This window comes from Bactrocera neohumeralis, chromosome 6, assembly GCF_024586455.1.
Source record: "Bactrocera neohumeralis isolate Rockhampton chromosome 6, APGP_CSIRO_Bneo_wtdbg2-racon-allhic-juicebox.fasta_v2, whole genome shotgun sequence".
Lineage (NCBI taxonomy): Eukaryota > Metazoa > Arthropoda > Insecta > Diptera > Tephritidae > Bactrocera > Bactrocera neohumeralis.
Window position 1 is genome coordinate 45521660 of NC_065923.1, and position 26262 is coordinate 45547921.

The 26262-nt window shown below is 34.7% G+C and overlaps 1 protein-coding gene across 9 annotated transcripts in view; it reads right to left on the minus strand.

The window, feature by feature from the left end:
* LOC126763138 (gamma-aminobutyric acid receptor subunit beta) overlaps nt 1-26262 on the minus strand; it is a 106191-nt gene that overhangs the window by 60352 nt on the left and 19577 nt on the right. For 6 of the 9 annotated variants that reach the window (XM_050480386.1, XM_050480392.1, XM_050480387.1 and 3 more), the window contains 2 exons: nt 9720-9817; nt 8799-8866 (listed from right to left, as the gene is read on the minus strand). In XM_050480386.1, the coding sequence (XP_050336343.1) occupies nt 8799-8866; nt 9720-9817 (166 nt within the window). Of the gene's footprint in view, nt 1-3804; nt 3873-8798; nt 8867-9719; nt 9818-26262 lie in introns of all 9 variants that reach the window. The other 3 variants (XM_050480391.1, XM_050480389.1, XM_050480385.1) reach the window with 1 other exon arrangement.

Consider the following 26262-nt stretch of genomic DNA (forward strand, 5'->3'; position numbering starts at 1 on the left):
TGTTTAGGTCAGTCTAGTATTCACCAAATTTTGTATGAACTAAGTAAATATTTGACTGATGCATTATACAATAAATGTGTATGACTTGATCATGCGCAAATTAGGAAATTTCTTTTTTAATTCTTTGTTGAAGAATGTTTGTAGTTAGCACATAATTATGTATATGTGTTGTGATTTATATACGGCATTTAACAGACGCACATACATATACAAATATTGAAAACATTTAAAATACACAATTTTCAAATAAATAAAATATGTATTTTTTTCATAAATCAGTATTCACAAACACACACAAATATATATGTAAACTAGCCATTGTTATGCTGTTTGTGGTATTAAATATTGAAACACTTATTAATGAAGAATATATGTAAAAATAATAAAAGTAACTGTAACTTATTTGATGTAGTGTATTTGTTTAAATAATGTGTGAGATATTTATGTTTTTTGTTGTAATGAAAAAGTAAATAAGACAATAAGGGGTGTTTATGCATGTTGCAAGTGTTTTTCGTTGCTTTTCAATTTTTTTAAATATTTATGCTTTTGTATGAGTGTAGTTTTTTTAGAGATAAGTATCTTATTCTCTTTAAACAAGCATTAGTTAATAAATAAGTTTTTTTTTTATTTTTTTAAATAAATTTGATAAATGAAAGTATTTGTTGATCACATCTTCATTTGATCAAAAATATGTATATAGAGTATGCGACAATTTTGCTGAAAAATAAACGAAAACTATTAAAAAATATTATCAAATGCGAGTATGATATTTTATGTCGTTATGTATTGACAGTATATAAAATGAATGATTACGCTGATATCAAAAAAACGTGTATACGCAATAAGAAATTATAAAGTAAAACAAGTAATGCGGTTGCACAAAACATTTCATTTAAAAAACAATAAGGAAGAGAGATGACAGAAATTCAATTACACATGAATTAGAAAATTTTGAATAAAATGTGAGTAAAATATTTTTATATAGACAATCTTATATGTTAGTATGTATACTTGTAGAAAGAGAGCTGGAGCTGGCATAAAAGTAGGAAAGTTGGATAGGTGATTCAGTTAGAGTTGGAATAGAAGAAAGAGAGCTCATAGAAAGTCATAGTTAGAGAAGGCCAATAGTAACAGCGTTAGTTAAAAGGATAGAATTATAAGTGACACAGATGAATATTTGTATGTTTGTTTAAACAAAACTCAGTTATTTAGGCAACAACAACTATTACGCTTTCATTGCAAATATTCCAAAAAAAAAACAAGTTCTCATATGCAAAAATGTTCAACTTATTTGTAGTTGTTTACAAACTCACAGCGAGTACGTGTGTTAAATTTTCCATTATCAACATTGGCTTAGTGATTTAATGTATGTAGTTATGTTTTATATATTTATTTATTTAAACTTGCGCTTGCTCGCAAAGCGGTAGTGAAAAAACTATGTATATAGATTTATATATTTATACACGTAAATATACATCAATTAATTAAACTCCAAATAAAGCAGCTAATTAAAATTAGAATATATTAAATGTAAATTACAACAGTGTAAAATGCAATAAGTCGCAAAGGACTCGATTGCTTTTTAAAGAAAATGCAAGTTAAGAGCGAGAAGTGAGCAAAATAAGTACTTGAATAAAACTATATAAAAAAAATTAAATTTAAAAAATATAAATTTTTGTATAAAAGTGAGTGTGTTAAGTTAAGTTAAGTTTACAGAAATGTCCATACAAAATTATTATTTCGTTTTTGAGAATTAATTTATTTCTCTCTTTAATTAGTTAAATTTGATGATTTTTTATTTGCTCCCTAACAATAAAAAATGGAATTTTAAACCTTCATGTTTGCACCTCTTCCAGGTTTTGTGGCAATAAAGCTACAAGAATCTTAATAAAATATGGTTATCAGATTTGAGTTTGGATTGATGGAAGCACTAAACGCTAGTTTCGTTACTCATAAATCATGTTATTCAAATTTATGCAATGATATGGAAGGCATTTATCTTTACGCTGATCTCAGCAGATTCGTAATCCTCTCTTCGGGAGAAAAGTGAAAAGTTTGTTTGTTGTCACTTAATTTATTTGCAGAAAACATATTACTGTGAGCAAAACACAGTAAGGCTTTTTAATTTAAATTTCGCGCGATAACCCATTCTTCGAAATATTTTTTTCTTGAATTAAAAATTATTATTAAATTTCTGATGTGGAAACGTTCACAATGTTGGAAAAAGTGGTGATAACTGTTTGTCGCGTGCAAGTGTTTTTGATTGGTACAAATAATTCAAAAATGACCAATCACGTCCAAGACTGCCATCAGCGTCATCTGATGATCTACACATAAAAAAATTAAAGAAATTGGTGCTTTAGTATCGGCGATTAAGAGGCAGAGTTCTTACTGGCATCGATGGAATGTCGGAAGGATCAGTGAAAACCATTTTGAAAGATAGTTTTTTGCTTATGTAAAGTGGTTCCAAAATCACTAAATTTTTTCGAAAACAGTGTCGTGTTAACGTCTATGAAACAATACACGATGTCATGAAAAGTATTATCACTGACTATGGGTCCGGGATATTTGATTACAACCTGAACACAGACTAAGAATCGGCCGAATATCGTGGCAAAGGTGAGCAGAAGCCGAAAAAACTTGACGTTGCTGGTCAAAAACTAAGGCCGACAGTTTTCTTCGATTATCGAGGTGTGGTGAGCACCGAATATCTTCCGGCCGGCTGAGCTGTCAACAAGGATACTATTGGAGCGTTGTGAGTCGTTTGCGCGAAGCTATTCATAGAGAGTGGTAGGAATTATGGCCCGACAGCTCTCCGTTTTTGCACCACGATAATGTATCGCCCCATTGTGTATTGATTCTAAATGAGTTTTTCGTCAAATTTTATTTCAATATCGTGCCGCAACCACCGTATTCGCCTGATTTAGCGCCGTGTGACTTTTGGCTATTCATCAAACTCAAAGGTTCGTTCCGGGAAAACCGTTTTGAGAGGTAAATCGCTACTCGCATTGAAGGCAATTCGGGAAATTGACTGTTTCGAGGATTGGAAAAAACGTTGGCATAGATATTGGAGAATAAATTAAGAACTTTAAAATTATGCAGAAAGCCTTACTGCTTTTTGCTCATAGTAGTATTTACTTTGAGTTGGTGTGGCATTCTATTTTTTTTTTCTTCAACGCTATTTTTATTTTTATTTTCGATCACTTGTGTGGAAATAATTCATGAGCATCACAAAACAAAAACGCTAGGATGTGTAAAAATTTCAGTTATTTTAGAGGAAAGAGCTATGTATTTTAGGTACATGAAATATAAACCCGTGCTAGTGCGATTGTTATTACGGGTGGAAACGGAAACTATCTCAGCATATTTAATATGCATGAAAACATAATTCTCCCCATTTTTCAAAAAATTATATGTATAGTTCAATGATATCGAGATAAAATTAAACATTTTTTTTCGCAGGAAATTTAACTCTCGTGTTTTTTATCCCCACTGTATTTAGTTGATCACCGCTAATTTAGTATTTACTTTCTGTTTAATTGCAATATTACTTTATTTTTATTGTACGTAATCAAAATCATAGTAAAACGGAAATTACAAAATTCAACCAAATGGCAAACAAAACAATAAACACAAAGCACCACTTTTGACCTGTTTTGTATGGGTTTTATGTATATATCTGTAGCTGTGTTTGTAGTACGGTTTAAGTTTGTTATAATTGCGTACAAAAGTGTATTTGGTTACACAAGTATGCATGTACTTTGTATGTATGTACGAGTATTTAGTTTATTTTGCGATATGTACCATGAGAACTTCCGAAACCGAACTGATACTGAGGACATACATTGTGACGCCAACCTCCACAGGGGGACCTGGAACATACACACACACGTTTTTGTTGTAATTGCAGCACATATACATATAAAGTTATAAAATTGTATAGTTGCTTGTTTTTCTTATAGTTGTTATTACAAGTTTTTGTTATTATAGTACGTTACATTAGTGAATTGTGTTTGGGGGGAAAAACATTTAATTTCCTTTTGCATTGTTGGACAAAATTTGCATTCTTCGTTGCTTTTAGTTTTCTGCCGTGGCTAGTGGTAGTGAATTGGGGTATGGATGTGTATTTGACGTTCAAGGATGTCGGGGCATTTTATATGTAAAAACCAAAAATCCAAAAAAAGTAGATATTTGCATAAGCCGTTAATTTATCAAACGCATATTGTATTATTTTATAAGCATAATCTCTTGTTACTATTTGAAAGCAGCGAAGACGAAGACTATGTCGAGACGAGTAGAGTAGTACAAATAAATAAAAATTAACCGTTATCAGCATACACAAAATACTGTTAATGAAAGCGGTAGACGGAAGTACGTTCAAAGCACTGTAATATAAATACATATATTCAACTGAATTGATTTGTATAGAAAGAGATAAATCATATTGCAACAACTACATGTTCTTCTTGAAAGTTGTTGTATAAAATGTATATAATGCATACATGTATATGCAATTATTAAGATTTTTTACCTTACACTCTATGCCTCAAAAGCACACCTTCCCATACACTAGTAGGCAAATGTTACTCATACGCACTGTACGCCGCTTTCACTAGCAATATTCAACCTTAACTATTTATATTTGACACACATTACATCTGCTGCTCACAGCTGCAGATTTTTTAACATATGTTCACCTATCAACGTGTCATATGAATGGCAAAGTGTCGAATGAAAACCAAATCAATCTAAATTCTCTTCTTACTTTAAGAAAAAAATATTATTTTTTGGCAAATATTTGGCAGTTCATATCTTTATACATTTCTTGCTTTTTGTATATACCCTTTGTAACTTGTAAATGTGTCGATTTTGCAGATAATTATATAAAAATGTTTGTACGTAATCATAGAGTTCGAAGAAAGAAAAATATGACGTGAAATTTTAATGTTCAAACATACTTCGAAAATAAGTAGAAGACAATTTAGATTAATATTAAATTAAATGGCAAAAGGTGTGTACACTAAATAAAAGTTTATACGTATATAATATATATATGTCATGAGGTACGTAGTGTAAGTGTATTAAAATTTTTCGTGCCAATATATTGAATGCTTTTAATTTTGGTGAATCCATGTAGGAACAATTAGTCTATGTATATACTTCAGAGTTTTTTAGGCCGTGAATTTTAATTTGTGTAATGCAATAATGACTGCATAAAAATAGGTAGTTATCGAGAAAACTTGGATGTGCGTTTACAAATGGTTAATGACGTGATCGTGATTATTTCTGAAATACAATAAATTTATTTATATTTCGACCGACATTCGTGCTCTATAAAATATATTAATATAACTTTACCGAATTAACTGTGATCCGTAATTGTTAACGATTATTATATGGAATGCCTGCATTTGTGGAAATTCTTTAAGAAATAAGTATTATACTTAAATTAAAGTAACAACATCACTTTAAAAGCTTTGAAGCAATCTGATTGAGCAAACCTAATAATAACTGAGATTTCTTTAATTGCCTTTCACTCTTTGTCAAAAATTGTAAAGATAATAATTTGGATTTTAAAAACTAGCTCCCTTTCTAAAACCAGTAGATACAGCAACAGTTCTCAATTAATTTTAATCTAAAAAGTGCCCTTTTAATTGAATTTTAACCTCATATAATCTTATAAATTTTCCAAAGCACATAACATTATTTAAATCACCCAAATGTTTTTCACTGATACGAAAACTAGGTTAAACCTTATTTGTGTTCCTACATACGTAACTAATTTTTTTTTTTGTTAAAAAAAAATTATATAAAATTTACAATTCAAAGTCAAACCTTTTAAAACATTTTCTTTGCACAATATTATGGTTTTATACACTCTTAATAACTGACAATAGAATGGGGAATAAAAACCAGATGTTGAAGAAGAAATTTTCGTAAGAAATAATCAGTTCTAAACACTACAAGTTTATGTATTAACCTGAAGATTTGTAGAAAATATTATCAAGATATAAAGATCAATTGTTTGTGCGTAAATGTAAATGACGGTCAAAAACGCATTTGACTTTTAATCAGGTCTGATTATATGTATACTCAGTGAATCGAGGAGTGTCGACACATGTAAGAATATAAATCGGGATTTGAATTAATCAATTTCTTAGTAATAAATGTGGTTTACTATTATTAAAAAGTTGGAAGATGGAGTCAGGTGTAGAAGCTCAAGCAAGTGAGGAAAGTCCTTTGAGCGCCCAAACAAAACCAGTTTGAGGGCCAGCTAAAGTAAGATGACAAAACATCCCTCCACAGAGTTGTGCGCTGGGTTTGAGACCCACCACGTATAAAACACCCCCAATAGAAAGTCCTCTCGACTAGCAAACACAAAACTCTACAAGTCACTCAACATCCCCGTCCTACTATATGGTGCAGAGGCATGGTCGATGACAATATCTGATCAAAAAGTAAGAAGAAACTTCATTTAACAGAAAGGCACGTAAATGTTTTTCCTTTGTTGTTAGACATGTCTATAATATTTTCCAAATATCTGTTTGTCAAAAGATTATCTCCGAGTTACACGTTTTGTTTCTTGTAAACAAGCAAAAGCGAATTTTGTCGAGCAAAGTGTTTACATTTAATATTCTCATCGAGACGGAAATTTTTTGTGCGAACATGTTAACTATGTTGCTGAAAGCCTTTGGTGATCAAACTATGTAGCAAAATTATGTGTATGAGTGGTGCAATGAGTTCAAAGCGAGCCGAGAACTCGTAAATGACTAACTGCGTTTTGGACGAAGATCGTCCTCGGCCGACGAGGGCCCCGTCAAAGATTTGGTGCTCATTTCGCTCAGCTCACACCATTTTGAAAAATGTTTTATATATCATATGCGTCAAGTATCGACTGGTTCCATAATCACGCTAATACACCATGTAATTCCGCAACCACAGTATTCACCTGATTTTCTTAAGTGTTACTTCTAACTATTCAGCGAAATTCATGTATACCGTTTTGACACGATAGTGGAGATACGAGGACTGGAAAAAGCGTTGGCAAAAGTGCGTTTAAGCGAACGAATATTAATGTAAAGCAGATGAAATTTATTTGGAAGAATTCATAAAAAATTTATTTCCTGAACTTTGAAATCTTTGAAATCTTTTAATATCAGTTTAAACACAAAATTGAAAGTACTGACTGAATAAACCACGTCCAGCACGCAGTAGAGAAAATATGACAGCCTTAACTGAGAGTATACATGAAGATATTTTACGAGACCTTAAATTGAAATAAAGCTTGTGCAAGAACGAAAGCCGTTCGAACTTCCCAAGCAACATCGCTTCGCTCTATGGGCTCTTGAAAAGTTCCAAGAAGATCCGACGTTTACAAGTAAAATTTTGTTCAGCGATGAGGCCCATTTTTGGCTTAATGGGTAGGAAAACAAGTAAAATTGCCGCATTTTGGACGAAGAGCAACCTGAAGAAATTTAAGAGCTGTCCTTTCATTCGGAAAAAACAACGGTTTGTTGTGGTTTATGGGCCGATGGAATTATCGGTTCATATTTCTTCAAAAATGATGCCGGTGAGAACATAACCGTCATTGGCGACCGTTATCGCGCTTTGATAACCCACTATTTGATAACTGAAATTGAAGCTCATGAGCTCGGCTACATTTGGTTTCCACAAGACGGCGCCACTTCCCACATCTCGCATCAATCAATGGATTTATTGAGAGAACATTTCGATGAGCAGTTAATTTCATTTTTTGTGCCGGTCGATTGGCTACCAAGATCGTGTGATGTCACACAATTAGACTTTTTGCCGTCGGGATATGTAAAGTATAAAGTCTATGCGTACAATTCCGCTTATTCGTTAGTCAGTTACCTGTCGAAATGATAGAAATATTCATCGAAAATTGGACTTAATGGATGGAACATATGAGATAATTAAAAATAATAATATTCGTTCGAATAATAATAAATATTCCCCATTAGATTTTAAGTTTCTGTGCATTTCTTTACAACAGCTGAGAACATTTAAATGGATCACCTTTTAGTGTAAGTATTAGTCAACCATGGTCGGAAGAAATCAGAGTTAATGTATAGTACGTGGTTATAAAAAATCTAAAGATGCATAAAATATAATACATACGCATATAAATCAGCAATATTTATTCCAAAAACTTTTTTCCTGGAGCACCTAAGGTTTAACTCAGTTTTCTTTATCGTGGACATACTATTTATGTATAATTTTTCAAAACACCAGTTTGCAATAACAATTAAGTAGTTCTAGGATCACAATATAGAAAGACCTCTAAGAATTATTAATATTAAAATGAAAACGCAGCAATAATAGGAAACATTTTATGAATAGAGCAAATGCTAGCACAACAAAACTAGATAGACTCGGCAAAAGAGAACGATAGTCAACCAAAATTAATAAAAAACAAGATATGAAAAAGGAATATGTTTATATGCAAAGGTACAGCGCACAAATGTATGTTTTTCAATAGGCGAACTAACAAAATAGATAAAACTCCCACAACAAACGAAGAACTGAAGATAAGTAGAAAATATATTAAATGTTCAAAATTTGTAACAACTATTAGCAATATTATTCAATGTAACAAATTAAGAGAAAGTATGTAAAAGTAAAGTGTAAAAAATGCAGACGCAAATAGTTAGAAGACAGTACGTTCAAAACTAAATGCTAACATTACTATGAAACTAAAATCAACTAATTGTAAAAACAAGAAAAGAGACAACTTTTTGTGTTCTTAGTAAAAGGTACATTTTGGGCGTATTGTGTACCATTTTAACTTCTGACAGCGAGCTGATCGATAGCACATACATGGTGACTCCGACTTCAACAGGAGGTCCTGAAACAGCAATATGTTGCATCAATTTAAAGAAGGCAAATTAAATTAGAAAAAGTAAAACTCAGAGCGCTACCAAAGGTGAACAAAATAGTTGAAGAAGTTAACAAAATAACATTTTCTTACAATATTACGAATTTTTACAAAAACAAATCCGCATTAAAGTTAATTTTTTATTTTTATTTTAACATGGTTTATTAAAAAAAAATATTTTTTAAAAATCTTTTAGTCTTATACTTATGAGAGCTTTTAGTGTGCACTGATGTAATCATAATTAATTGTATTCCTCGTTTTTTTTTTTAAATTATTGTGTCTGTGTAATAGTGTATGTGTAATAAAATTTATTTGCACATGTATTTTAGCTAAAGATTTTCAAAATTTTATTATATGAAAATGCATGAAAAGAGTAAATGAGTAGTAAACTAAAATTAAATTGATTAAGTATTTGATTTTTGAGAGCAGAAAAGTTACGCATTCCTTAAGAAAATCATTAATTTTACTGCTATAAGATATGATATATTTAGGCAGAGATTATGTATTGTATGAGTACTTAGAAAGTGAGTGTATTTAAAACACTGCGTTTGTTTATGTGTGTGTAGATATAGTATGACCGTAAAACAAACGGTTATGGCAATTCTTATATTTCTTTTGTAGTATAGCGAAAGGCGGCAAATATATTGGTGCATCACCGCACCTTTGGATCTGGTATCTAAAGTTCAGCATATGGCTAACCTTAATTGTATTTATCCTTTCATATAAGACACTAACGACGCACTTTATCATATACTATATTGTTGTTTAAAATTTTGATTCTTTTAGCTTTGTCTTTTATAAAATTTGAAATCGTGGAACTCACCTCCATAGTTAGGTCTTACTCTTTTGTCGTAACTAACACTAAATGAATCGAGAATAGCGGATATATTAACATCACCCAACATGCTGCCGCCACCAGTCCTGTAAGAAGAAACAAAATTTTTTAATAACAATAGGCCAAAATTTCGTCAGCTTCAAAACATAAAAAAACAGTTTTGCTATTTTTGATCAGAGAGCGAATTAAGGAGTTACATGGGTTTACGCGTTTCCAAAAATGTTTTTTTATCTCTTTAAATTCTACAACACCACTAGAATATTTTCTTAAATTTTAAAGTTGATCTGAGTAATAGTTTCAGAGATACAGCCTTGAGAATTTATGCCATTGAGGCTACCTAGGCTTAGTGCGCCGTCTGTAAACGCGTTTTTCTGGAAACTGTGCTTTTGAAGTACGTTGGTAAGATTTCTCGAGAGTTACTTCACCGATCTTAGATAAATTTTACACAGGTCCTTAAAATACAATTCTTAAAGATTTGGAATATAGATTTTTTCGATTACAACTATTTGAAAAAAAATATTGCGATTTTTTCATTTTTTTTTTATAAAAATGTCTGCCAAAAATCCAATTTTCAGTTTTTTTCCCTCCTCCAAGTTCTATGGTAATGAGTTACCTAAAATATGAGTTATCCTGCCAACATGGGCGCATCTTTCTTTCGATTAATAAAATATTAATTTCCAAAATTTCAGAATTTCATTGTTAATAGTGTTTGTTTTAAACAATAGAAAATTCCAATTAAATATTTAATTTTTAATGAGAGAACAAATTGTTGAAAAAAGATTTTACTCGCGGAAACCCATGGGTTACATAGCTAATCAAATTTGACCAGAGAAAAACGAAAAGTTCACAAATTTTAATACGACTCTCTATTATTAGCTTCACGCTTTGACCTCTCAGCCAATCTCCTTACACTTTTTATACTATAAGCCTCGCAGGAATACTAAAGTTGGTGTTTCGACATTTTTTGAAGGGCCATTCGTTAGACTGTTGGATAGTTTCAAAGTCATATTCTTAAACCCAAAACTTGATAAGTATTACTTTCTATTTTGTGTCAGTTTTATAAAAGATTAAAGTCTTTTGGCACGAGTTTATCATTGACATACTTCGTACCCTCAACACTAACCACAATCAAGACGATTTTCAGGCATTGCTCTTTTAATTTTCTCGATGTTATTCTCATTAACAGAAAGGAAAAATCACAAAATCCAAGTTTCCGATGACTTCACGATCTGCACTGAATAATTGGTGCTCTTATGTTCGCTATAAACTTGGCTTCCCAAAACACCTTTGTAGTCGTGATTTCAATGGAAATAAAAAAATTTCAAAGAAACTTGTTCACAAATTTTTTCTACAGTTAAAATCGCCCAAAAATTTTGCTCAAGCGACTTTATATGCTCGGTTGTCACCAACAAACACAGACACAAAATAGTTGGGGATTACAATTACAGGCGCACTTGAACAGATCACGACCTCCCTTTGCGATTCCATTAATGAATAATTTTTTTTCATTTAATTTAATTTTTTTTTGCAAACGCACACTAATTGGCATATGGAAATAAAATTTCACGCAAATACAAAGGGTTTCATCAATCTAGAAAAACATTTTTTAACGATCAGGTTTGCCCGCGCAGCTCAAATGAGCAGTCCGAGTCAATTTTTTTCGTATGTATGCCGGTAAATTCACTTGTTAGACTTTCAATTTGAATTTCATTCCTCTAATGTGTACTGAGCACTAAACCACAAAGTGGCATATTTAAAAGTTCTTTACCACAAAAGTGCTTACGCAAAAGCATCTAACTCATTAGTGCTTATCAGTTCAAACACTCATTTCATTTATTGCATTTTTTCCAATTAAAAAGTTTTGCTTTCAAGCCTTTCATCGCCATCGCTCAAATATGCACACATACAGACACGCGCTCACCTACACGCTTATGTGTTGGTATCTTCAAACACAAGTAAGTAGAATGTGGATAGACAAAACTTCAATAGCAAATAAAAAGTTCATTAGCGCATTACTCATACGCAGTGTGGTACGCAAAAAGACTTTGCAGCGCATACTTGAAAGCACAAAAGTTTTACACTTTAAACGCCAACAAATTGTAACAAGCCAACAACAAAACCAAAAACCAACCAACGCATAGCCTTTAACAAAGTACAAAAAATTCACAATTGGCAACAAAGTGGCAAGAATGTCGAAAACCAAAAAAGTGACAACAATAACAAAGAACGAAATCCGGCTACAACGATAGAAGACACATGAGAAGCTGCGCACTGGAATTGTGCAAAACTGAAAGTAAAATGCAAACGCAGATAAAAACTTTTAAATGAAATTTTGTTTGAAAAACAAAAGAAGAATATTTCACAAGGACTTTCAAAGCAAACGCACACAGCTATGACGTCTGAATAGCAAACATATGTATGTGTGTATGTATATACATAAGTACCACTAAATGCTGGTATGCGCATGCAGTGCTGTAGACCTGTCCAGGCATACAATGTATGACCGAAGAACGGTGTCACAATTTAGAATCCGAAATTAGAGAGCGGCAGAGAGATTGCGGTGGAGAGGCTCGCTAAAGTTAGTGGCAACAAAAAGCCTTGATTAAATTGAGGCCAAGCCAGGCGGCCAGCATTATGCGCGCACTGTGTTCGTGCACGAGGTTAAATGCCAATGCAAAGGACAAAACAGACGAGAAAGAAAAACCAAAAACAAAGACAAATGCAAAACTAGGCAAAAATAGACCGAATAAAAGCGCCGAAAATTTTTGCAGTAAAGCAAAAACGACGTAGTTGGCAAGGCGTAAATAAATGCCAAAGAACGAGCGTAAAAAAAGAATACTAAATTAACAGCTGCAACTGAGCAATATTTCTCGGTGTAGCGCCAGCAAAGAAATTTCGTGTCAGGAACTCCCTAACACCGTCTCTGCGCACCTACCACCGACGCCTTCATTATGCTTGTCGCTTTTTCGTTTGTTAAATACTTCAAAGGATAACAATGTTAGACATGCACAATCGCCAGAGTGTTGGAAAGTTGGGCGTAAAGGAACCTCTCTGCCAGCCGCCTGTGTTCGGCTGACGATGTAAGCGAATGGTAAAAGCTTTTCCCAGAAAATTGTAGCTTTTCCACCAGTAGAGCGCATGTATCATACCTATACATACTAAAACAGACATTTAGAGCAGCAAGCGTAAAATACGAAGAGAAGAGAGCGTGTAATACAACGGAGAGTGCCGATGGTGCATAGCACTCGTATATCTCTTCGTATTAACTTCTTGCATCGTGGTACATGTATCTCTTCGTTTTTTATTAACGCATAAAATTTGCAAAATCTCATCGGTTCTTTATTTGAAACGTTAGATTGGTTCATGACATTTACTTTTTGAAGATAATTTCATTTAAATGTTTCGGCCGGAATAGCCCGAATTTCTTCGGAAATGTTGTCCTCCAAAGCTGGAATAGTTGCTGGCTTATTTCTGTAGACTTTAGACTTGACGTAGCCCCACAAAAAATAATCTAAAGGCGTTAAATCGCATGATCTTGGTGGCCAACTTACGGGTCCATTTCTTGAGATGAATTGTTCTCCGAAGTTTTCCCTCAAAATGGCCATAGAATCGCGAGCTGTGTGGCATGTAGCGCCATCTTGTTGAAACCACATGAGTCAACCAAGTTCAGTGTCATGAACCAATCTAACGTTTCAAATAAAGAACCGATGAGATTTTGCAAATTTTATGCGTTTTTTTTTAAAAAAAGTTATCAAGCTCACACCCGATATATCGTGTCAGTAAGAAAAACAAAGGAGCAACTATGATTCTCACAATTCTCACAAAGCTGCTGACTACAGGTAGATTAAGTATGATGCGAAAACAGTTTGTTCTCTCACCTTAAGTGTTTGTACACGAATACACGCCCAGTTCACTTGGTTCAACCGAGTTCAATCTTACTTTGAATGAGAACAACTATTTTTTCTTTGTTTACTTTTTTCACCTTTAATATCTAATTTTTTAAGTAATACAGTAAGGCATGCGCTAAATAAAATTTATTGCGTCAACTTTGTACATACATATATTGATGTGCATTAAATACAATATTAAACGATAGAAATAAAAGAGTGAATTTAGAGGTAGAAAATTGATTTGAAAACTTGGTAAACCTGAATGTGTTTGCCTGAATTATGAACGAAATCATTGTTTTGCTGAAGAAATATTGGCTTATCAAGAGCCAAATAGCCGCGTTGGACAGTTAGTGATGCCTGACGATGTGCCGTTTCGTAGTTCATGAGTAGAAATATCCTTCAGGATGTCTGCGCTTGACTTGAATTTTAATAGGTCCGAGTTCAACGTTTCACACTTGGCACCCTAACTGTTTGAAGCGTTGCCTTGCTAGAGCGAGACAAGTTCACAAGAGATGCTCTATTGTTTTTCAAGTACCTTACTCTTGATTTTTCCTGCAGTCATCTCGATCTGTCAGCCACCAAACTGCGACCAGTGATTATTCAAATCGTACAGTTCTAACATACTGCCTTGTTCACGAGTTTTGCTGCTATGCAACCCGATAGATAATTTCATCGAGTTTTTACATTCCTTGTAAAAACAATGCACGGCTTTATCAGTTTTGGTCACGTTTTTGAATGACTGCCGTATACCACTCTTGACAATCTCGTGCTTTATACTATTATCATCAATGACTGTGTGACCTGGCGCTCCATGTGAACGTGTTTTTCCCTAAAAGTGCTTCTCTGCACTTGAAATGGCTTAAATCGGATGAACACTTGTCCGCCACCATAAAACTAATATCAGGATTTTAAAGCAGCCGGCTGTTTTTCTTTCGCATATATTGATATTACCATTCCAGTTTAATTCAAAGAGCATAGTTTTCTATTAATAGTATGAAGTAATACTATATCATCCCACACCTCATATTTAGTCTTATTTGCAACAGAGCGGTCGTGGTGGAGCTAATCGAATTGAGGGGCATAGACGTCAACTTAAGTTAAATTGAAATGGTTTTCTTTAACAAGAGGTAAACGATTATCGACAGGCCTCTCCCCTCATTTGCAGGCTTACATCTTCAACCTGTTAATAAGGTGAAAAAACTAATACGGCTGTGTAAGCTGACGTTGAGCAATACCAAAAGCTCCGTCAGGATCGGGAAGGACCTCTCCGAACCGTTCGATACCAAACGAGGTTTCAGACAAGGCGACTGCCTATCGTGCGACTTCTTCCATCTGCTGCTGGAGAAAATAATTCAAGCTATAAAACTTAATCGAGCAGGTACAATCTTTTACAAGAGTGTACAGCTACTGGCGTATGCCCATGATATTGATATCATTGGCCTCAACACCCGCGCCGTTAGTTCTGCTTTCTCCAGACTGGACAAGGAAGAAAAGCAATTGGGTCCGGCAGTCAACGAGGGTAAGACAGAATATCTCCTGTCATCAAACAAACAGTCGTCGCACTCGCGACTGGGCATCACCACCAGGCGAAAAGAAGAAACGATTGGGCGCGATGTTGTTAACTCGGCTATAATCGCGTAAGCGGTGTCTACGCCAGTAAAGAAGAAGAAGAACTTCATCATCAGACACTTTGGGGTACCTGGTCATAGCGGAAAGGCTAACAAATACAAAGCCGGCAAGCTAGCGAGAGGAGGAACTTTTGCCGCACTCTCATCAGAATGGCACCGAGTTATTGGCATCTTGCGTTCTACCACTGGACTAGTGGTTCTCATGTGCGCTTAACTGGCGCTGGTCAACGACTCGCTCCTGTGCGACCATAAGGTATAGATGACACTAATATTAGCCATTTCAACAAATTTGTAGGACGATTTGGGTTTTATGTTCAATTATGTAGGTGGTTTTGATACCACAAAGAACCAATGCTCTAAGGTGTCCAATTGAGATCACAGTTATGATCGACCTCATAACCTTTTTTCAAAATACCAACTTGCATCATTAAAAAAGATCACGATACCTCACGAAAAAATCGTATTTTGGAAACATATGGACATGTTTTTGATGGCACCTTATCAATAAAATTTTCATTATCCCTTTCCAAAATATTATGCTTTCACTAACCTAAAGTCAACATGAAACTATACAGTAATCATTCCTCGGATTCACCCGATTACGTATACATTAATACTCACGCACTTGGACAATAAAATTTTCATAGGTTTGCTACAGCTTTTATTATACAATTGAGAACTATTTGGAACAAATTTTCTGTAGTCTTCACCAGACTGCAGCAAAAAGCATTGTAAATTGAATGAAAATTGGGCTGACGTTAATGGCTACTACAAGCTGGAAATTTTGAAAGGAAAAAATTGTATTCGTACGAAATTCAGTTATGCACTTCAAGGCTCTCAAATGACCAACACAACTCGTGCTACTTGTAAATTCGGACATGTTTTATTAAAAACGGTGCAAGAGTGGCGGGGGCAAATGACAGTTACACGACAGTTGCTCGAAAATTGCTTGGACAATTGCGAAAGTGTTGTCCATTGTTGTTACTGTACTTGCATAAAATGTTGTATCTCTGTTTTGTAGCGCAAACTACATTTTGATGACAGTTTCCTTTTTGTTACTGCCCAGAACACGTTTGGCGTTGACACACAACTGACAAACAGCAGAAAAGTGTCACTTGAGTTACCCGCCAGGCTGCTTGACTATCAGCCTGCCCGAGCGCCACGTGAAATCCATGGGTGGGCGTCCAATGCACAGCAGGCAAGTGCTTGATTTGTTTTGATTGGTAATGTAGTATGTGAGCATGGAGGCGAAACGGGAACTGCAAGTGGTAACACTCACATCACTGCCGGCTTATGTTAGCTGTGCTTTGGTGCTGACGCTCAAGAAGCTGACAAGTGGCAACACCATCAACAATCAAGATAATGGTGAAGCGTTCTTATAACTTGTGCTTCGCTGACTCCATAGTAGTGTGCGTGTGCGTTATTATTAATGGGCGAAGCAAAGTAAATGTGGTACATATATTGCGATATATATATTCTGAACGATTTTAGTTTATTTGACATATAGAGGAAAGCCCAATTAAATATTTAGTTTTTCATATAAAAAATAATTACTTTAGGCAACATATAAATCTTTTTGGACTACTCAAATATTCCATCGCACCATAAAAAGTTTGGTTTGTAGATGAGGGAGCCGGACTACTGCCACGCACATAAAACGCCACTAAGCAAGACCTATAAAGCACCATAATAAGGCTAAAAATACAAATACAAAACTTTTATTTGGTACATCGAATCGTATTGAAGAGGGCCTAAAGGCTGGATGTTCGCATAGATAATGTTCCAGCGTTTCATCATCCTCTGCGCATGCCCTGCATTTCGCTGAATCCATTTTTTCCAATTTTGAATGTGGGACCTTAAGGATAGGTGCCATTTTATGACCCCTACAATGTTGCTAAGCTCCCTTTTGCTTAAAAATAGGAGCGTTTTGGTTTTTCTGCCATCAATACTACCCCAAAGTAACTTACGGCATGAAAGACCAAATTGTATTCGTTTAGGTTGAAGCTGCATCCCGTGTCAGGATTACTACAGAAAAAGCCCGCTCCTCTTCGTGTTTCCATCTTTGATCAGTGAATATGTTGACCTAGCCGTTGGAACTGTCGATCACAGAACCACTGGCCGAATATTCCCTACTGCTGCCAGCTTAATCCGAGTTCATTAACTAGGTCGAGGCTCCAGTGGCCAAAAATCATAACCTGGCTGGCCGTAAGCTTTGCCTCAAAACTCATTTGAATGTGATGTGAATGTGTATTGGTCGGATGTCAAGTATAACAAAATCCAGAGCCTTAATCGAAGTACTGTTCATTGCGCCCGTAGTCCTCATCATTCAAACCATTGTATTTTTTCAAAGGGTTTAATACGGCACTTTTTTAAAAGTGTCACCTGCCCATTTATGTGGTTGCTTTTATATTAAAAGCATAGGCGCTATTTATAAAATATGTTCTCACAACAAAACATTTTTCATGATTTCTGTGTAAGAAAATTTTCCATATAAATTTAGCAGAAAAAGAATTCAGCTTTTCTTGCGGCAGTGGTAATAAAAACAAGAAAAACAATACCAACTTGACCAAGTGCAAAACATATCTGGAGTTTGTGCCAAATTTTTCCGTGTAATAAAATTTTTTGGTCACATGTTATCGCTTGCACTAGCAGTCGTAGCCAACTTTTTTACGTTTTGATAAGTGTTAAGCTGTGCTAAATGTATGGCTGCTATTTTTGGCAAGCAATGTATTTGATAGCCACTGGACCTATGCCATCCATTGGCCAAAACTTTTTCTGACCCAATTTAATTTATGCTTGAAGCAAAATATTGCTTAACTTAATGAAACCATTAACCTATATGTTGTATGCGGATTTAATGAAACTTTTGCGTACTTATATTAGAAATATATGTATTTATGTGGACTTATTTTAATGTAATGCAGTTACAGCGGGAAAATCCGACCTAAACGCTTTCCCTGACACAAACATTAATGGCCAAATTATATGGTAAGCGAAATGTTTTCATTAACATTGACAATAATTCACTTTGACGGTTTCGACAAATTCACAGAATATGTAAATATTTGTCAGTAATATCAGCAACGATGTATATAAATGCTCTCCGTAGCACTGGAAGGAGCAATCGCATTATGCAGAACCACAACGCCCACTTGACATTCGGCAAAGACAGCGTTGAAAGCAAACGCAAACACATCAACTCAAATACATAAAGCCATAGATACACAAATTCCTACATATATACACATACACTCAAAACAAAGATGTTGAAATATATCACTTTAGTGTAGATCTGTATTTCACGATACGTAAACCTACTAATGGCTTGCCTATGACTGATATACAAGTATATACATATTTCGCACGTATATACATATATAAGCAAATAAGCTTAAGCATCCAGCCACAGTTTAATTCCATAAATCTATTTATAAATATAGCAGAGAGTATATACGAGATGTGTTCAATAAACACTCAGGCCTCACAACTTGACGTTGTCAAGAACGGAAGAGCGAACGAATTCCTAGTTTTGTTTACCGAATGTGGAAACGGGCGTGCATGCGGATTTTAGAAAATCAGATTTCGGTTGCTTATTCGAAACTTGTTTTCGAAAAGGATATTATGCAGTCAAATCGATGAGCACTTGAATATTGTTTGTGGTGACTCTCTTTCTTCTTGTGGTGACCGGAAAACTTACTATAAGGAATTTCAAAGTGATAGCTTGCCGATTTCCAAGATGTTCCGAAATCGGCTACTATGAAAGATAACGTGACATAAGTAAAAGAGTATGAAATAGGAAGTGTCTCCTGTAGCTTGGATCAATTTTGTGAATTCTTACCATAGCGTCTATCAAAAGCGCATGAGATTTGGTGGTATGGTTCTTAGTAGGTAAAAAAATACATGAAACGTAAGCTGCATGAAATATTGGGATATGATAAAGATGACGGCACGATGGTGACTCGTTTTTTACCTCGAACAATAAGTGCTACCATATGACTACTGCCTCGGAGTTTTTGACGTCATTTAAACGCAATATAAATGAGGTTAGATCTCCGAAAGTACAGCCCTTGGCCGGATAAAATCCGGGTAAATTCCGGTAACGCAAAACCGGCTATTGTGGGAATTGAAAGACACTTGCGCAGCTTCGTTCTGGTTGAACTCCTACTTATCTAGAATCGACCTTGACATATCAAACATATTTACAGCGTGCAACGAGTCTCCGCATAACACTAACCACCTCTTTGCATGCGCTGCTAACCCTACACATCTGACACCTCTCTCTCTATAGTCCGACCCCATCGAAACAGCAAGTTTCCTGGGCCTACCGTTGGATAAGCTCGATGACAACTTATCTAATCCTTACCGTCCTAACGGAGACCAGGTAACCGTTACAACAACAACAAGCCAGTTAAAGTAGTCCAATAGGTTTACTCTGCAGATCTTCAGGAAGGGTTAAAGTAGCATCAATGGTTATCGAATTAAACGCCCTTCTTCCAAATTTTTTGTTTTTGTCTTTTCTAAACAAAGTATTTCCCGGACCGCCCGCGTTTGGTACAGTCATGAAAATTTTGATAACTGGTTCTGATTCAACGATCCAAATTTCAAAAGTATCCAAACATGGAAGTAGTCAAATAAGCACTGAAGCACCTTAAGCTCTAAGCTCTAAGAAGTAAGTGAATATGGGAATTTGAATTTCGGAAAAATGGTGTGCCAGCAAGGAACAACAGCGATACTCACTCGCGCAATAAGAAAGTTCTCCTCTAAGCGTTGAACGATTTGCCTGAAATCATATGCACTTATTATAAGGTTATATACATATATGTGTGTGTGCATAACTTCTATTATATTTAGAATAACAAACTTTATAGCTGTTCAGTCTTCAAATTATATAGGTACATGTGGCAGATGAAGGCATACTTGTTTGCGCTTGTGCTGCATAAATTATAGTATTCGCATAATTCCTGTTTCACTCAATCGCGACCTCAACTCAGGTCCAACACCACAACTGCAGCACTCAATATACATACGCACATGTACATATATAGTTATATGCAGATATGTTCACTTGTATGGACTATGGTAGTCAAAATCAGATTGAATGGAAGTACGCGCGCGTTCATTTGCATAAAGTACACTTCAGTACACACTTCTGTACGTATTTATCTACCATGCAAGTAATGTGAATATGTACAAAGCGAGTGCTTGCACATACATACAATAAGTACGTTGTGTAAGTGCACTTAAGTATGGGTACTATCAAAACATGCAAAACAAAACTTATTCTTGCTAACATACACACATCCGCACTTATAATTTTGTGCATATGTCACGCAGTGAAGTGATTTCAGTTTCGATCCCAGCTCGTGCTCACCAACCCAACTATACATACTATACCAAATATGCACATATATTACAGACATATATGTATAAATAAATATGTAGTGTGTATATATATACACACAAAAGAAAACGTGCTTTCTCACATTTTAACTCTGTTGCCCCAACTAATGCATGTGTGGGGCAAACAGTAAAGATTTTCAATCGAACAAACAATCTTCGACGTCAATTTAACCCCATTCTCTCTTCCCCTCTCCGTCTCTCCGTTTGCATGATACCAGATTTTGCTTTATAAATTACTTGCACGGCTGTTTTGTTTTATTGTTTACGTCAAGCGACTTTGTGTGTGTGTGCACTAGAGCGGGTTGATTTACAGGGAGCCAAAAAAAAAATGGAAAAATCACGTATGCGGGAAAAGTTTTACGGATCATGCTGCACAACTTTGATTAAGAGACTAAAGGTCTAAAACCGGTTACGAGCCAGCGATTTTCAAGCTGAAGATTTTTAGGGAAAAATTTGTTTGCCAGCTCTTGAGATATCCATATGTAATTTAATCGTCGATCAGATCGTACAACTATATCACATACCTCCCATACAACCATTTATACAGATTTTTTAAGCTTCGCCTTAAAAATCGCGGTTTCAGACCGGTAGTCTCTTATCCAAAGTTGTTCAGAATGAGTCATAGAAGATTTCCCGCATATGCTATTCTATAGAAAAAAATCGACCCACTCTAGTATCCACGTACGTGAGTAAGTAAAAGCAAAGCCAATAGGTGCTCCGTGACGTATGAGTGATTTTTTTACATAGCAAAAAGCACAATGAAATGAACAGTTTAGCTTGGAAGATACTTATTGGCACTTTGCATTTGTTCGGAAGCAATGAGAATTATGTAAGTTTTAAAGAGTTTATGCACTAACTAATTGGTAAATTTATTAGAAAAGTTCGGGTGTCACCGAACATTTTATACTCTCGCATGATAAAGTGACAATCGAGATTTCATTATACGTCATTTACATATTTTTCAAATACCGTATTTTTTTAAAGTTTTATTCCGCTATCATCATTGGTTCCTAATTACTTGGAAATAAGGCTATTATATACCTAATGGATGAACTTCCTTCTGCAATTCCTTCCGTTTTAGTATTTCTGACGTTTTTTGTTAGTCGGTTAACGCATTTTTATTGATTTTCAACATAACCTTTGTATGGGAGGTGGGCGTGGTTATTATCCGATTTCTTCCATTTTTGAACTGTATATGGAAATGCCTAAAGGAAACGACTATGTAGAGTTTGGTTGGCATAGCTATAGTAGTTTCCGAGATATGTACAAAAAACTTAGTAGGGGCGGGGTCACGCCCACTTTTCCAAAAAAATACGTCCAAATATGCCCCTCCCTAATGCGATCCTTTGTACCAAATTTCACTTTAATATCTTTATTTATGGCTTAGTTATGACACTTTATATGTTTTCGGTTTCCGCCATTTTGTGGGCGTGGCAGTCGGCCGAATCTTCGAACTTAAAAAATACGTTATTGGTTTCATCAATATTTATTTTTACTCAAGTTACAGCTTGCAACAGTAAATCCCCAACTCTACTCGTCACCCTGATCACTTTGGTATATATAACCCTATATCTGACTCTTTTATTTTAGGACTTACAAACAACCGTTATTAAAACTATAATACTCTCCTTAAAATTTAAAAATAATAATAGTATTACTACTTATTGAAATTATATAAAAACGTGTACAAGAAACGTTCAGTTTTCACAAATAGGGATATGTTTTTATTTAATTTATTTCTAAACGCAATATAATCTAGAATGAAAAATATTTAATTATTCGACAATATTTATTTTGACGCCTTCAAAGTAATCCCCACCAGATGTAATACATTTATACCAACAATTTTTCCAGTCCTCGCCTCGAAACACTTTTTATAAGCACTTTTTGGGATGGGCTCCTTCGACGAATTTTGTTTTATATCCTCTATGCTATCCTTCGAATAAAACCGGGTCCCATGGAGTGGCAATTTCCGTTTGGGGAAGAAGAAAAATTCACACGGAGACAAATCTGATGAATACGGCGGTTTATCGATGGTATTCATTGCGTTTCGGCTTTAAATTCGGTCACAATCATACCCTTTTTGAAAAAATTAAACTTTATCGGGACGAGTCAAACGCGTTTCATACCCAAAATATCCACCAAAATCATTCACTATATTCTTAACTTTTTTCAGATTTTCATCAGTTGAAGATGCAATTAACAATTTCCTGGTGCTTTTTTGCCACAATGTATTAAGTTTGCCACGAAATTCGTAACAACCAGAAATAAACGTAGGTATATATCCATACCCTTTATAAGTTATAAACGTGACGAACTGAGTCGATATACTATATATATATACGCAGTCTATATAATTGACAAATCAGTCAGTAAGAAATCTAATTATATAGCAACTTTTATATAGATATGACTATTTAGATAAAATATACCACCTCATAAGAAATCTAAAACTTTTCTGGAATCGAAATTTTTACCATACAAATCTTTCATCATAGACAAGTTTAAGACTACTGGTGTTGGCTCCAACTTTAAGGTGAATGCATAACAACTTCTCAACTTAGCTTCCGAAACCTTTGACCAACATACAACATATTTCATTGATGAATTGAATGATAATTTTCCACCTTGACACTTCGGTATCAGAGCTACTTATTCCATATATGTATCAACAATTAAGAGTATCCAAAAATATGTGCTGCACCAATAGGTTACAGTTACCAAAAGTCTTCTAAATCCTTGACCTGAATGCTTCTAAATATTGCATTTGGCAATATAGCTAGTTCGTACTAAAGAATATAAGAAAATGGTACACAAGTTGCTGCCTCTTCCGCTCAAAGAAATATTGCTATCGACATAAATAGCACACTTGATTCTCGATGACAGTTCGCAGCAGCCGTCAAGTTGCAACTTCAATTTTTCAATCATACTTGAAATGGAATAACAATTTGTGCTCAAAGACACTCAGCTCTGGCGAAGATGTGAGGCGCAACTACAAGAGCATGACCGTAGCTGTGGTGGTAAATCGCATGGGGTTAAGGTACATTAGCAAGCAGGCAATTGACATTATCGATATTGCCGTAGATTAAAGCTGAATTGCGACATAGTTTATGGTTGCGCACAAGTTGAGCGCAGAAAACTGAGGTGGAAGTGGAAATGGGGTGAAATACTAAAATATGATTAACAGGGGAATGATATCTGAACAGTATTAAGATGGCTATTTCAAATGGCAAGCATTAGAAAGTCAAATTATTGGACTTTGCAGTTATGATCAGAACTGAAGAGAAACTAAAAAATATAACTGATTTTTTATTTTTTCGAAGTATAGTATGTCTGCTATTTCGTATATGGTGTAAAGCGCCTGAGTTATAGTTCTTGGATTATTGTAACAGGATGTAGTAATGACTATGTGTACTAACCTCCGTATACGAGAAAATACCGATAACAAGTTTACTCTTTTGATAAGCACAGCTTAAAGACGTCTATTTAAATTCGAAAGCGGAAGCATTGGTAGATTTGAACTACTTAAGGGGTTAATTGGGTTGGAAAATTTCAAAAAATCAATTTTTTTTGTCCTATTAAATAGTGCAATATGTTTAAAATATTCTCCTAAAATTTTAAATCGATCCGAGTAAAATTCTAAAATATACACCCTTCGGAAGCTCCGCCCATCAGGTCACGTCGGTTTAGCGCACCAATTTTAAACTCCTTTTTTCTCAAAACTCCATCTTTGAAATCGGTGGACACGATTTCTAGAAAATGTTTAAGCCGATTTAATTCAAATTGTGTACACGTCTCTAAATTAGCATTATCTAGTTATAGACCCCAGTACCTATAGTTAAATTTTAACAGAAAATATCGTTCAATGTGTGAGATATATAATTGAAACTCAGAGGAAATCCTTTCCTTTTAGCAGTATGTATGTATGTCTAATATGGGTTGAATTGGATATACTATAGTTAAATGACAAAATTTGGGCTCCTCGATTTTATTCCGGTAATTATAAAGTCAAAGATGAGCCACACTCTGAATAATCAATTGTCGAAATTATCAAGAAAACAATGAAACTCATCGAGTCCAACCGTCATGTAAGCGTTGTTTTAATTACCCATGGATCAACCATTGTACAAAAAACCATGGAACCATTTAAATAAGGCTGCATACAAAAGAAGTTCGATTTATGGATGCCACGAACGTTGATGTTACAATAGACGAGAAAAGCGGTACGAAGTTTGAAGCGATACTCGCTCATGGGAGAAGCGATGCTATAGGCTGTCAGAGGGAAAGCGAACAAGCGAGGCGAACTGCTGCATTGATTTTTTGAGATGAAGTGTTCTAAATTGCGAAAGTTGTGATCTGGAATACATATATCCAATTAAAGAGCAAAGGAATGTAAACAGAGAATTTAGCATATTAAGCATATTATATTTAGAACTAGGCCAATATTCAGATACATTTTATAACTACGCAAGAATGAACATTGCACTATATCCCTAAGTTCACCAGATCTTCAAAAGAATTGAAAAAATTTAATTAAGAAGCCTACTTCTGGTGATTTGTGACAAATAACAAAAAATGCAAAACAGTAAAGTAAATATGGTATTTTGAAGTGCGCTTCAAATTTACAATAAATTATTGAACAAAATCAGAATCAAACCAGCACCTTTAAGATTTTAATGAGAACTTAAGGAAACATATCGTAGGTTTCAACAATTCAGTTATATTATATAGTATTATTTGAATATATCTACTACAACCTTTTATATATGAGAGATGTTTCTTTAGCATGACACATTCCTCTACAATGTGCGGAAGTAGTCTGAGGTCTTTTCGTGCAAGTATGTGGTGCGCATGTATAGAGAAATGAATATGTAAGGGCATTGCGGATGTCCTTTTGTAGCACGCGATCGCGTAATCCAGTAATGGTAAATTTGTGCTACTTTATTTTTCTCCGTATGGCCGCCACATCGCTTTTATAGGCCTTATTTTGATTACGATGAGGCCTTTAAGAGGCCTGCATTGGCAGTGTCACTGACAATTACTGCCCTGCCAAAGGAAGCAAAGAGCAAACAACAGGGCAACAGCATGTGACACATTTTACAAGTATTTCCTTTTTTGGCACTCAAGAAGAACGCCAGATACACAGGTCAACACAAAAATATATAATAAGAAAGAGAAGTAAAGAAAAAAGGCTGTGTTGTCGTGCAAACATGCAAATGTATGATTTAATTGCGTGTACTTCCACTGCAGTAGAGCTACTTCTTGTTTTTTTTTGTGCTCATTGCCACTACCGCTGAAGCTCAGCGGCACTTTCTTAAATCTACTGAGCAGCACTGGTTATATAATTTTCGTGTATGATTGAGTAAAATAATTTTTTTTAATTATGATTTCATTAATAAATCATTATACAAACATTAATATTTTAAAAAGCTTCTTCAACCATATTTCGAAATAGCAAATAAGCGTACTCGTGTCTATAAAATATAAATAATCAAAATCCCCACCATAAAATCTCACCTCTGCTCTGCTGCAGCCCTCATAAATTTTCAGGCATTTAAATATTTATTTTTAGTATCGAAAGGAGACAAAAAAATTTAAATATGAAAATTTATT